Source organism: Puma concolor, chromosome B1 (genome assembly GCF_028749965.1).
Source record: "Puma concolor isolate L17-30 chromosome B1, mPumCon1.1.hap2, whole genome shotgun sequence".
Taxonomy (NCBI): domain Eukaryota; kingdom Metazoa; phylum Chordata; class Mammalia; order Carnivora; family Felidae; genus Puma; species Puma concolor.
This window is the reverse complement of record NC_141670.1, coordinates 20,990,772-21,005,590: the sequence shown is the minus strand read 5'-3', so window position 1 is coordinate 21,005,590 and position 14,819 is coordinate 20,990,772. Positions and strand designations below refer to the sequence as shown.

The following is a 14,819-nucleotide window of genomic DNA, read 5'->3' as shown; positions in this document are numbered from 1 at the left end:
TCATTAACAGCTACTTAGCACTAACTGCCACTTCCAAAGCAGAGGAAGAAAGCAACCAAGTTCCTTGTCATAATATTCAAGTCCCATAGGGAGAGCTTTTAAGAGTCATATTTTAATGAAAAATAATCTAAATACTTTACAGTTTGTCAAAGTGTCTGAAGTTAGCATTCCTTTATTTTTCATCATTTCCTAAAATGTTCTTAGGAGTTCTACTCTTCACATAAAATAATAATTACATAGTGTTTTACTGCTCAGTGAGTGTTCTCACTTTCCCTCTTTCATCCCCTTAGTAACTCTCCATAGGGAAGGCAAGGTTCCAGAGTGGGAAGGGCCTTGTCCAGGCTCAGAGGGCTTCTATGGGACAGATCCAAAGTCAGAACCTTGGCCTCCGACACCCAGTGTCTACTGTTCCCACCCATCCTGGTAAGTAGAGATGGGGAGGAGACGTAATATCTAAGTAAAAATAATCATTTATGCAATAATCATAATAAAATATCACTTAAATATATCAAGCCCCTTATTTGGTAACTCTTCATTTCAGTAAACCTACACGTAGATAAACATCTGCATTTTATATAGTTTCCTATAATTTTATACGAACAGAACAGCAAAAAAAACATCTTTTAACTCTTTGACCAATTAGAATTCAGTGCAACATACGCAGATATAAATTCATTCTCCTGACACTGCTGTATGTCCTACTAATATTTATGTAATTCATTTGATTATTGATATACTACATTCAGTTTATCATTTCTTGAATCCCTTAACCATGTTTGATTCTTTTTCTAGAATTTCTATGCTGATCAATTTTATTACTTAACACAGTATCAGAGTTTTAAAACTGTTAGGCTATAATTATTTGCAAAATTTGAGATGTAAGTATTTTATATTAACATTTTTGAAGAAAACATTCTTTAAAATTCTTGCCTACTGAGACTTTCTGATGACTTTTACTGGTCAGGTTCTAGTAAGTTATTTCATAAGGAGATAAATTTAATTTATTAAGCATTGTTTTTCCACCTTCAGGTTCAGAATACATGTACTCTTTTTGTAGCACCAAATTTTATATTTTCCTTCAAATTATCTCTTATATCAAAGTCAGGCAATGTCTAGTAATACGTCTGGCTTTGTAAACTTTTTTTTTCGGTATTATCAATATTTTAAAATTTTACTGTAGTTAAAATATTTGCTAGCAATATTGTTTGGATAAATTACTTGATATTAATCTTTTTTTCTTACTAAATGGTTAATTCCATTTCTAACATTATTTTAAAAAGAGGGAGAGGGGTGCCCTGGGAGGCTAAGTCGGTTAAGCATTGGACTCTTGGTTTCGGCTCAGGTCATGATCTCATGGTTCATGAGTTCGAGCCCCGCATCGGGCTCTGCACTGTTAGTTTGGGATTCTCTCCCTCCCTCCCTCCCTCTCTCTCTCCTCATCCCTTGCTTTAACCCTCTCTCTCTCTGAAAATAAATAAACTTTAAAAAAATAAAAAAAATAAAAAGAGGGAGATAGCCTTATTTCTTTCTTGCTTTAACTGTTTCTCAATGTCCATAGATTTTAAAATAATACATCTCTATCATATTAAGAATTTGTCAATACTGTTTTTTGAAGTGTTTAAAAAATACAAGTTGGGGGGCGCCTGGGTGGCGCAGTCGGTTAAGCGTCCGACTTCAGCCAGGTCACGATCTCGCGGTCCGGGAGTTCGAGCCCCGCATCAGGCCCTGGGCTGATGGCTCAGAGCCTGGAGCCTGTTTCCGATTCTGTGTCTCCCTCTCTCTCTGCCCCTCCCCCGTTCATGCTCTGTCTCTCTCTGTCCTAAAAATAAATAAACGTTGGAAAAAAAAAAAAAAAATTAAAAAAAAAAAAAAATACAAGTTGGGTTTGCCTCTGAAACCATTATGATTTTTACTAGATTCTATTTAATTTGATAAATTTTTGTTAAAGGCTTTTCTTAAGCCACAGTGGCTTCAAATTCCTAAGACATTCTTTTCTCTTTTTCAATTAAAATACTTTTTACCATCTGAAATGTAGTTCCTCCTCATTTTTTTGAAGCATAACTGACATTTAACATAATATTAGTTTCAGATGTGCAACATGATGATTCACTATTTGTATATACTGGGAAATGATCACCACAATAGTCTAGTTAACATCTGTTCCCATACATAGCTACAAAAATTTTTTTCTTGTAATGAGACCTTTAAAGATCCCTCTTAACAGTTTCAAATATGCAATACAGTATGTCTACTCTAGTCCCATACTATACATTACATCCCCATGACCTTTTTACAGCTCGAAGTTCGTACCTTTTGACCTCTTTCACCCATTGCACACCCACCCCCAAAACAAACTCATTTTTTTCAGATATGGCAGTCCAACTATGTAAGCTGTAAGGTACACCCTGGAAAACATTCACTGTCCAAGTCTGACTACACTCCAGTCAGGCATATCTCTTGGCACTTAGCTGCTTTTCATTTATGCTTTGCCTGGTCACTGGTTCACCTGTGGCTGCAGTGTTAAGGTGTTAACAAGGCAAGTAGGGGAGGGACAGCACCTGTGCTTCGGTAAAACCCAGCTGTCCACATGACAGCTGCTTTTTCTCTCAGGCTTTCTTTTTCTTTACTTTTCTTAATTTTTTTAATGTTTATCTGTTTTTGAGAGAGAGACAGAGGACAAGCAGGGGAGGGGCAGACAGACAGGGAGACACAGAATCCTAAATGGAATCCAGGTTCTGAGCTGTCAGCACAGAGCAGGACATAGGGCTTGAACTCACACAGTGCAAGATCATGACCTGAGCCGAGTCAGACGCCCAACCAACTGAGCCACCCAGGTACCCCAACAGTGTCTCCCTTTTCAGTAAAGGGGATAGAAACCAGAAAGACACAAAATGTTCTAGTATGTTTTTTATGTTTTTGAACCATGGGGTAAACATACCTATTCAAAATTAAAAAGTAATTATTTTCTAAACATGACTAAAGTGAATTCTGAACACTTAAATCATTAACACTTAGCGATCAAAAAACATAATTAATCCACATTTCTTCCTTGAGGAATATAGACAGGAATTTAATAATACAGGTTTTATTGTATGTGACAACTCAAAATAGATTTGCATTAAAGGAGGAAGAAGAACATTGACATGTTAATTCTTCTAAGAGTACATATCTTCAAATTTAACATAAGAGCAAATAAGCAACTACAATGCCCTGCACCTAGAAGTGGAAAATCAAGTTGTGACCTCAATCTTCTGCTCCACATACTGTGTTCCCGAAGGGCAAATCGTGCCACGTGGTAGCTGATGACCTAATTTGAGCATCTTTCCCCCTCCTCACTCCTGGCCCAGTTTGAGATCAGAGATGATACAAAAAAAAGGAAAAAAAAAAAGTGATGCTCAAAGCCCTAATACTCATAAACAGGGTTCTTCAATATACTAAAACAGAGTTTCCTTTAAATCTTACAGGAGTCATGATTTATAGGAAATCAAAATATGAGCCAAATTTGCCTTTGTGTCCCCTTTATTAACATGTTACCATTTTGATAATGTGGCTGTATTTAAACACATGAATTCATTATGCCTATTAATAAGACGTGATTTCAAAGAATCAACTTAATCAGAAACCTTAAAATTACATGTTACCTTCCATACAGATTCAGAAGTCTGTCAACAAGATAATTACCAATACCGTGTCTGATCCAACCTTCCTGGGACTCACTCTAATGAAATTGAAACCTCCATTGGGGAAAACAGAAGTTGTGAATCAAAGACATGTGCTCACTTGAAAACCAACTGGATAACACTGCTTGCCGTATTTGTTCATTATTCTCCAAACCTTCCATTTAATAAAATTTCAAACTAGCCTAATCAACTTACTTATCATCTTCTTGAAGAAAGTGGTTAGGTAAAGAGGAATAGGCCCCCTTTCCAGGCTCTAGTCACTCAGGCATATAGACCCCCCACGTCAAGACAAAACAAGGTTTTTGAGAAAAACTTAACCATTAAGACATGGATGAACCCACTACATGCTGAAGACACGTGCATCTTAAGGCCAAACAAGCCATTTACTGAATGTGCTGGCTCTCCAAATATTAAAATCCAGTAAGAGACAAGACCTACTAGAAGAGTTTGCCTTGGCAAATGCAAAACTATATACACTGTGTTTCATAAATAACGTTGCCTAATTTTTTGTGTACCTATTGACCTAGTCATTCACTCACCAAATATTTATCAAAATCTACCACGATGACTTTGCCTTGTGGTGGGAGCGACGGGAGGCACAGAGGAAGGTGGTGTTGCACACAGATGCACGAAGACGCCTGGAATCTCAGCTAAGTCATGTCTCTCTAGCATTCATTTCTTCCTGTTCAGCTCTTATAGTATCCACCTGTCTGCATTGTAAACTAATGTCTGTGAGGTAATAAAAGATAGGTAATGAACTAATGTGCTGGTGAGGGCCCCCACAATCTCCACCAGCAGCCTGGACGGACAACCGATTCCCTTCTTTCTGCCTTTATCTGACCCAGCACACCAAACCCTTAAAAGTGACACTTATCTCTACGCGGAGGCCTTTAGTCTGTTTCCTCAGCATTGGATGATGGGTGCTTACCCTGGGATATCTCATGGAACCACGCATTAAATGAGAACTATTGGGAAATACATGTTCTCATAAGAGGGAGTATCCAGTTATAAATGATCACCCCCATGACTACTCTTCATTAAGTGCCGATTGGATGTGCTTCTAACAAACTGGTCCCTGCAAAGGTCCCGTAAGGAACGTTTATTAATCAAAGGGAGAGATGCCATCCACAATGACAGAATAATTTGATAATTAGATAACAGAGTTATGTGGAGTGTGTGGGAAGAGTCCAGGTGGAGAAACACCTAGATCTGGAGCAGTCAGGGCAGGGTTCAGGAGGCAGAGTTTGCATGGGCATTTGCACATCTGGCAGACAGATAAGCAGAAAAGGCCAGCAGAGGCGCAGAGGTATGGGTGGCTCCAGATATTCCTGAAGTTCAAGCACAAAGAGGTGGCTAAAGCAGAAACAGGGTGACAGCATCCACGCCACACAAGGTTTGACCATATAGGTGGCTGAGGACGACACTGAGTGGGGGTCTGGGGGCACTATGAAAGATAGGAGAGGTACACAGGGGGGTCAGGACGAAGGCCCAGGAAGAGAACCCATGGGCCAGGGGCAGTGAGAACAGGCAGAAAAGGATGCGTGTGTTTATAAGGCAGAACGGCGGGGGGACTTAGTGGACCAGGTGGATCAAGGGGAGCCCAGGAAGAGCCACAAGCTTGCAGCTGGGAAGTAACACAAGAGGAGTCGATTTATGCCTGGGAAGGAGAGTAAGGGCAGAGTGAGGGGAGGAGTCTGGTGTGGGACACAGTGAAGAAGGCGGAAAGACATTCTCTGACGCTCTGCTCTTCATTCTCCAGAAAGGGTCTATTCTAAATTCACCTGCTTTGTAACACTTTCCAAATTTAATTGTCCACCATGTCATTTTCCCAAGGAGCCATCAGCTCTGTATCTGCTCCTGTCCTGAATGCTGCCCTCAACACGAGTGTACTAACCCACCCTTCCTGGTTGTACCCAGTGAACAGTAAAGCCATGGTAATCTGTATAATCTTACAAGAGATTTTTTTTAATTGTCATCCATGTCATCAATTATTACCTTAAACTTATTATAACCTTTTTGTGTTCCTTTTGTTATTTATTTTTACTAAAAGAATGAATAGTTATCACAGTTTCGAAACTACATGCAATTTTTTCTATTCTAGGTAGCTATGGCATTTATTTACATGGAACATTTCAAGCTCAGCAAAGCAGTATTTAGACTTTTAAAATTACCCAAGCTGACTCTCTTTGAGGTGGAGGGTAAGACTTTAAGGCACCTAAGCATTAAAAATTTACATTACTATGTCATCAGAATTTGTCACAATGGCTTGTATTACAAATAAAAGGGTTTCGCTTTTATAACTTTTAAAGTAGGTTATAGAATGGAATGTATATTCCTATTAAAAACTCCTATTTTAGATTAATTATGCTTACACAATTTTCCCTAAGGGAAAAAAAAAAAACCAAAAACAAACAAACAAAAAAATAATCCAAACTTGACCTTAACTATTTCCCATGTAGCTGGCAGGAAATAAGCAGATTTCTCATGTTCTTAAAATGGACTACAAAGAAAAAAATTCATTACATCAGAAATACTTTTTTTTTTAAGTTTATTTATTTTTGAGAGAGAGAAAAAGAGAACATGAGCTGGGGAGGGGCAGAGAAGGGTGGGGGAGAGAGAGAATCCCTAGCAGGCTAGGCTATCAGTGCAGAGCCCAACATGGCGCTTGGCTTGACCTCGGAAACTGAGAGACCATTCCCTGAGCCAAAATCAAAAGTCAGAAGCTTAACCGACTGAGCCACCCAGGTGCCCCTTTTTAGAAATACTTTTAAGAAGATATTACCTCCCTCAGTTTGTTGGTTCTTTAAATAATCTAGAAGTTCAGCTGAAAATGTTAAGTTTATGAACTGCAGGACTGAAAGAACATACTATAAACATGGAACACAGCAAAACATTTCTAAGTGATACAATTTTAGTCCTGTAACATTAACAATTCCGAAGATACTGAATGAAAATATATTTGTTGTAATCATCTAACCTAACAGTTTCATCAAAAACACGAATTTTAGTAGAGGAAACAACTCAATTTTTATTTCAACTTAAATAGGGAACAAGTGTCTTTTGCTATACTTTTGTTCGCACTGTGTACGAGCAAATTGGATAGGCCTTTTCACAGAGCACCAGGAAAGGGATAAAATATACATCCACCAAGTCCCTACCAGCGTGCCCTAGCAAAGCTGCGGCTCTAAGACCGCCATAGCTAGATGAGCTCAGTATCGATCTATGACAGAATGTTTTTAGCATAATACCATTCACAACATCAGTTCTCAGGAAATGCTCATCAGTGTGGTAGGAAGCCAGCAAAACCTTCAAGACTCCTTTCAAGGAAACCAAAGAGAAGAATGTGTATTCACGGTACAGTAACAAAGGGATGGTGACAGGTTACATCTCTCATGTTATTCTTGAACTTGGTCCCTGTGAGATCTGTATTCTACAAATGACTGAATCTTTTAACTTTTTACACATAAGTTCTAACGCACCTGTTTTTTTAATAGAGGCTTTTTATAATGGTGCCATCAACTTCTGTATTTTGTAGTCTGAGAGAGAATCACGAGAGAAATTCAAGTTTATTTAGCATCAACTTGGCAATACCTACCACAAATGTACTGATAACAATATTAAACTTTTGTTGACACATTTAAAAAATTATTTTTAATGTTTACCTATTTTTTTGAGAGAGAGAGAGAGGGGTGGGTGGGTGAAGCGAGAGGGAGACACAGAATCTGAAGCAGGCTCCAGGCTCTGAGCTGTCAGCACAGAGCCCAATGTGGGCCCCAACTTATGAACCACGAGATCATGATCTGAGCCAAAGTCAGATGCTCAACGGACTGAGCCACCCAGGCACCACCCCCCCCCCATTAAAAAAAAATTTGTTTATGGGGCGCCTGGGTGGCGCAGTCGGTTAAGCGTCCGACTTCAGCCAGGTCACGATCTCGCGGTCCGTGAGTTCGAGCCCCGCGTCAGGCTCTGGGCTGATGGCTCGGAGCCTGGAGCCTGTTTCCGATTCTGTGTCTCCCTCTCTCTCTGCCCCTCCCCCGTTCATGCTCTGTCTCTCTCTGTCCCAAAAATAAATAAAAAACGTTGAAAAAAAAATTAAAAAAAAATTTGTTTAATCTTTATTTTTTTGAGAGAACACATTTAAAATATATAAAAGCCATATGTCAAGTTGAGACATTCTTCCTCCACATATTCTTTTATAACTGAAAATTACTTCATGTAAGATAGAAATCAAATATTAATCTGTGCCCAAGTGACTTCAAAGTGTTTAACTGAAATAATTACAAAATAGGTAATCATTACCCAAAGCCATTCGTATCATAAGAGAGAAAAAAAATAACAAGATGTTGCGAGAATAGACTTGTTAAATAACCCACTCCCCTTGGGGTGCTTGGGTGGCTCTGTCGATTAAACGTCCAACTTCGTCTCAGGTCATGATCTCACAGTCCATGAGTTCGAGCCCCTCATTGGGCTCTGTACTCACACTTCAGAGCCTGGAGCCTGCTTCGGATTCTGTGTCCCTGCCTCTCTGCTCCTGCCCCACTCACGCTCATTTGCTCTCTCTCTCTCTCTCTCTCTCTCTCTCTCAAAAATGAACATTATAAAAAAAAAATTATAGGGGAGCCTGGGTGGCTCAGTCGGTTGAGTGGCTGACTTCGGCTCAGGTCATGGTCTCACGGCTGGTGAGTTCGAGCCCCGCGTCTGGCTCTATGCTGACAGCTCGGAGCCTGGAGCCTGTTTCAGATTCTGTGCCTCCCTCTCTCTCTACCTGTAACCCACTCGCATTCTGTCTCTGTCTCTCTCAAAAATAAACATTAAAAAAAATTTTTTTTTTAATTATAAAAAAAATCCACTCCCCTTGTTTATAAGCAGCCAGTATCAGCTTTTGAGAATTAACGGTTTGACCTTCTCTGGGTCAGATACTATAAAAAGGCTGCAACCCCCCTTACCCCTGCAGACTCTGGAGCCTGGGGAAGTCAGGCACTCAATTTCCCAGCCTCCCTTGCAGGTAGCCAGCCATGTGAATGACACTTAGCCAATGAGATGGAAGCCTGAGTGATTTGTCACCACCGCTTCATTATTTTATTTTTCCTTCCTGGAGCAGTGATCATGAGTGCAAGAGGCAAGAGGCATGTTCCGGAAGCTAAGAAAATAGCAAAGGTGTTGATCCTGACAGAGCTGAGCTACTGAACGTCAGAACAGCTTTTTAGGTGAGACAAGTAAGTTGCTTCGTAGTCCAAGCTGTCTTAACTGCAGCTAAAAGCAGGTCTTCTCGACATTCTCAAAAACGAGTACCAAACATAATTTGATGACTTTTGTTATAATTAGATGTTTTCATATTCTGCCTCTTGCTCTTACTCTCTAGTCAAAATGGTTCTCTTTACTGTGGTTTTAAGTAAATGAAATATTTTGTCCTATTAATAATACTTCTGCCTGTCCTCAATATCTATGCAGTACTTTTCTCCCCTTGGCTATAATAATTGCTTCTGATATCACTGGCTCAGCAAAAATAATTCTAAGTGCAGTGAATTGCTTTCACTTCAATCAAAAGGAATATTAACCCTCTGAGGTTCAAAATCGGACTTTTCATAATAATGAATACAGCTATCAGCTTCAAAGAAAAACTGAATTCTAATAAAACTGGTGGTAAGGAATATTTCTACTAAGAAAATTCTTTTCCCTCTACTGACTCATTATAAAATTAAAACTAACATGCAGAGGCAAAATTCTGAAGTAGAGCTATTTTGGCAAGAGAGACTACTGCCAGACTGTCAGTGAAATCACTTCCAGACTTGGAGGAAAAGCATTTCCCTGACGCCGAGCTCTTCATCCATGCTAGACATCCTGCAACGTCACTTAGAACTCTGACAAACACACACTTTCATTTCTTGCCCCTATTCGCAGAGAACATGACATCCTGACTCTGGTAACACGCTCCCTCAATGCGTGCCACACAATCACAACATTCCGGAGTGCACAGTGTCCTTCTGTAAAGATCCAGGAAAGGGCCTGGTTTACCTGGGTCCCGCTGATCACTGCCCCTCTTGCTGGCACCTCTCTATCCACATTCTACGCTCAGACACATTAAAATGTTTTTGTTTCCTTGAAGGAACCATCCTCTCCCTCCACTCCAGGCTTTCACATGCTGTTTTCTCTGCCTGGAAAACTTTCTGTTTCTGGGCTAACTCCAGATACCCTGAGATCCCAGATTAATTGGCACTTCTTCTGGAAGCCCTCAAGGCCGCTTTACCCACTAGGAGCTGCCTGGGCACTTAGTCCATGCCTGACCAGGGTTACTTCATATTCTGTTTAATAATAGGCTGTGCAAAGGCAGGAGCATGTGTGACTGCTTCCTGGTTATATTTTCAGCATCTAGCATTGAACCTGCCACATAGTATGTGTCTAGTAAGTACTCACGAAGTGAATGCATCAATCTTGCAACGTGAAAGACAGTTGGCAAAGAGTAGAAAGAGGGGTCCTGGCTGGCAAAGCATGCGACCCTGGTCTCAGGGTATTGAGTTCAAGCCCCAGTATGGGTGTAGAGCGTACTTTAAACATTTTTTTTTAAGTCTTTTATTTATTTAAGTCATCTCTCCGTCCAACATGGGGTTCAAACTCACAACTCCAACATCAGGAGTCACATGTAGAGCTAACCTTAAAAAAAAAGTTTGATTGCTTATGGAAACAGGGGGAAGTCTGGTAGCAAAGACCAACTATGAAATCCTTCAAATAGACCAAACATACGAAACTGTCAATATTTGGTTGTTTTTTACTTCTAAGAAGAGCAATTTCAAATGCTTCCACATATAAGAAAGACAACTAGAGTAGCGGCAGAGGATAAAAACATAGAGAGATTTCAGAGAACAAGGTCTTAGATTCTTACAACCAATTAGTTGCGGATACATGAGGAAGAACAATGATTTCAAATGTAACTGGTGTTACATGACAGGATAAAGGAAAAACGTGCGTCATGAAGATAAATAAACCACCAGTATTAACTGAGTTTGGGTGATAAGGAGATCATTAGATTTGATAAGGTGAATTTTCAGGTGAAATACATCCAGGGTTTTTTAATCTATAGCCAGAAAATTCATAGCTTTTGAGGTTAGAGATATCTCAGAAATCCTCTCATCTGATTCCTTTATTTTGTAGCTCTTGTATGATTAAGTGATCAAGGTCATTCCCTTGGTTACCAGCAGAACCAAGGCTACACCCCCCAGGCTCTTGGAATCCAGGTCAGCTCCAGTGCCATTTTGGCAAAGAACGCCAACACCACTTACTTCATTAAGAATATAAACACAAGGTACTGCTTACAGCCCTTTTGGGTAAGAATAAATGCCGGACGTCAATATCCATTTCACTCAAAGATCTCTTGGCCCTTAAAGTTATGTAACATGGGATCAGCTCACAAAAGATTCTCACTGGGGGTCAGGAGAATTCTATTCTTTACATAATTTTAAAATGCTTCCCACACACAAAACTCTTTTTTTCATCACTGCTATTCAACAGATCTAACAGAATCATAGCACAAGTCACAGCCAGGAAAACCTGTAAGTCAAGTGTTCTGAACAGAGGTCCCAGGTTTTCCTCACATTTCCACTACTGTGTGCCCTTGGGCAAGACAATACACTTCTCTGGGCCTCTGACTTCTGGTATAAAAGAAGGTAGGCTAGACCACCTCTAAGTGCACGCACCCTCTAAAAATTTCACTTTAGCCAAATGAATGTTTGAAAGTAGTTTTACAGAAATTCAGAAAATAAAAGGTACCTAAAATAGCAACTGTTAGTCAAACTCTGATAATAAAAGCCTTCTGTCTTTTGCTTAAGCCTTGGAAGTCTATCTGCTTCACAGCAGTACAATAAACAACCTAAACGTTCGCTTACAGAAGACTGGTTAAATAGATCATGGCTTCCATGACTATTAAAAAGCAGAGGTAGATAAACATGTGTCAACATGAAAATCTAAGATACATTAACTTTAAAAAGCAAGCTATATTAGAGAGAGAGAGAGAGTACGTGTGTGTATGCTCCCATTTCTATAAAAATCTATATAGGCTCACACAGGATTAGCGAGTTACTGGAAGGCTATACAAGCACCCATGAGAAGAGGGAGTCCTGACAAGACAGAGGCTCACTTGGAATTGTGTAACTTCTGTACAGTTTGATTTTCTCTTTAACTTGGAGCCAAGATGATTTTCTTTAAAAGTTTATAGCTAGTTGGAGCTATTTTAGATCATACAAATTATCTGCAGGTACAAGGCACTCTTTCATTTCTCACCTTTTTTATTTCTTTTTTTTTAAAGGTTGAAAAATTCACATTGTCATTTCGCCTGGGAGACAGAGCAACACTATTTGCCTCCCAACATTGCATTTACCTTCAGCAGCCAGCTCAGATGGAGGGAAAGGTCGGCAGACTTAAGTGAGAGGTCAAGGGGAGTTATGAAACATGAGGAGAAGGTGCCAGAAAAAATGAGAGATACCCTCAGGGAAGGGAGATGCCCCTGGGAAACTAAAAACAGTCAGCTGAAAAAAAACATCACTAGGGACGGAGATGAAAAACAAGACACATCGGGGCTGACATGAATATCAAACAAGAAAAAACAATCTGTTTATATACTCAATCCATCCTATTACAGTTAACACTAACCAGCCAGAATCAAATATAATACACCTGCTTTTATAGCATAACTTCAATATAATTCACCATAGTTGCCATTACCATCTAGAACAAGAGGTAGCAATGGGAGGCAATTAATCGAATCCCCTACAAGCGAGCATGCAGGTTTACATACGCCTAAGGTATACCCTGCATTTATCTCCATCTTAGGCACAGAGAGTAAAAAGCAGATACAAGCATAAATATCAAAGGCGGTTTCTTTGATTGCAAACATTTTCCCTGTGAAGCTAGGAAAACTCAGTTTGTTTTGTGGCTCCCTTACTACCTTCTCCACAGCTACTAGGATGTTTTATTTTTGGCAATATTTCAAATTTAGACATCTTTTAACATATTAAATTAACCTATCATAATCTCGGTGAGAAAATACATCCTGAAAAACTACAGAAAACCCTCTCATTTCATCTCTTTTAAGAATAAGAAAAATAACAATTTACCTATCTGCTCTTTCCAAAATCACCTGAAGTACAACAAAATTTAACAGGTGCTGATTTTCACAGGTTTGGTTAGTGTCAGAAAAGAGCTAGGGGAGTTTCAAGGCAACAATTCTGCTTTCGATAAACAAAACAAAAACACATCTGCTTATACTCAGTAGAAGTATCATATGCTCATGTGCTGAAACGTTAAGAGCCAAATAATTATTTTTACAAAGTAAGCCTCGCGCTCTCATTAGAGCTTTCTTTCTGCAATTACTGTATCTCCTTAGAAAATTTCTGATAAGCAGCTGCAAGTTAATCAAGATGTCCCCCATGCAACGCTAAACAGAGATGTATGCAAGACAAACCTGTGTGGAAAATAACAGTGCTTTTCCTAAACCCTGAAGGAAGTCGAAGATTTCGAAGCAACCCTTTGGCAGTCAGTCGTACGTGAATGGTGGATAAGGAGAATTTGGGAGACAACAACATGTCTTCAGAGCAGGTGAAAAGATTTCGCAGAAGAAACAGCTTCCAGGCACGGTCACATACTGTCTTTTTAAACTCGGTACTCTTCAAAGCCAAGAAATAACAGCGGGAGAAAACATGCCTACATAGCAAATGTCATTCCACTGCACATACACAAAAGAAAAAAAAAAAAAAAAAAAAAACCCCGATCTCTCCAAGGGTTCCTGGCTTCTGTTTTCACTTCCAGATGTTGTCCAAACAATACTCTTCGTCTGAATAAAATCTCCTCTTAGTGGATCCAGCAGCAAGCAGCCTCTCAATTACATCACACTGTACATGCTTAAGGGCTTGTTATGGTTTTCATCAGGGATGGTAAAGGGGAGGAGAAAGTGGGTGGTCTTAGGAGCTTTATATAACAACCAATAATGTCACGGATTCTCTAACTACTTGAGAGACTGGTGAGGGAAATTAACTACTTTGAGTACCTCATGTTTATTTGGGAATAAGGAGAAAATTAAGATTTCATTACACTCCTCTATATTGATTAAAATTTTTTACATTACATTCACACTAATAGTGGGCATTTTTTTTCAAGTATTTTGTATGTAAATCTGTTTATAAACCCGATACCTTGGGTACACTTTTTTTAAATTTTTTTTTTCAACGTTTATTTTTATTTTTGGGACAGAGAGAGACAGAGCATGAACGGGGGAGGGGCAGAGAGAGAGGGAGACACAGAATCGGAAACAGGCTCCAGGCTCTGAGCCATCAGCCCAGAGCCCGACGCGGGGCTCAATCTCCCGGACCACGAGATCGTGACCTGGCTGAAGTCGGACGCTTAACCGACTGCGCCACCCAGGCGCCCCATGGTACACTTTTTTTAAATGGCTTCAAGTAGTAAGTGTTCCCAGTTACAATTAATAAAACTTCTATTAATGACAGATTGCTAAAAGGTTAAACCTTAATAGTCATGTTCTGAGGACCTCACTAATACCCAACAAAAATGTTGTTCTAGAGGCGTAAAATTAATTGGGCCACATTCTGATGATGGCACTCACTGATTTACAACTTTCATTTACGGAAAATCAAGTGGCATCTCAGAGTAATGTTTGGGACTATGCACAAATTAGGATCTGTTTTACTGGGATCTGTTCAATGTTTATTTTGGTAGTTTATAAAAGTACACTAAAATATGATGACAAAAACTAAAAGTACATGAACATATGGTTGTAAGAAAAGTACACAGGCATCATGCTCACTTAAAGGTAATGCCATTAATAACCAGGAATAACCCAACATTTACCACTTTTTAATTAAATAAAGAAAACAATGTAAAGAAATGATCTATGCTTGTTTCCAAGATATCCTAAGAAAACAAGACTTAGTAATAGAAATAAATGTGGAAATTGTTAGCTCTAAATAGCCCTATTAAGTGCTATCAAAATATGCAGGGAACAGCTACTGTTTTAGAAAACCTACAGAGAATTTAGGGTATGAAGAGGGAAGGACACCGACAGGAAAAAAAACAAAAAACAAAAACTGAGTAATTCCCTCTCCCTCTTTCCTGGAGCCTGCCATCTGAGAGGCT

General features: G+C 39.4%; 1 protein-coding gene and 1 long non-coding RNA gene across 17 annotated transcripts in view; one reads left to right on the top strand and one right to left on the bottom strand.

Annotated features, from left to right (window-relative positions):
• MTUS1 (microtubule associated scaffold protein 1) overlaps positions 1 to 14,819 on the bottom strand; it is a 173,261-nt gene that overhangs the window by 37,048 nt on the left and 121,394 nt on the right. The window contains exon 1 of one of the 8 annotated variants that reach the window (XM_025932942.2): positions 13,135 to 13,277. The exons of the other annotated variants lie outside the window; for them this stretch is intronic. Coding sequence (XP_025788727.1) covers positions 13,135 to 13,255 — 121 coding nt within the window. The 5' untranslated portion in view covers positions 13,256 to 13,277. Of the gene's footprint in view, positions 1 to 13,134; positions 13,278 to 14,819 lie in introns of those variants that run through there. 8 annotated transcript variants of the gene reach the window in all.
• On the top strand, positions 4,252 to 13,773 carry LOC147581503 (uncharacterized). Of its 9 annotated transcripts, none has more exons than XR_015249654.1 (6): positions 4,252 to 4,334; positions 5,782 to 5,878; positions 8,782 to 8,887; positions 10,830 to 10,980; positions 11,980 to 12,081; positions 13,174 to 13,528. It is a non-coding gene; the product is annotated as an uncharacterized LOC147581503 (long non-coding RNA). The 9 variants fall into 9 exon arrangements; XR_015249653.1 differs by having other exon boundaries at positions 4,252 to 4,339; XR_015249652.1 differs by having other exon boundaries at positions 4,258 to 4,416.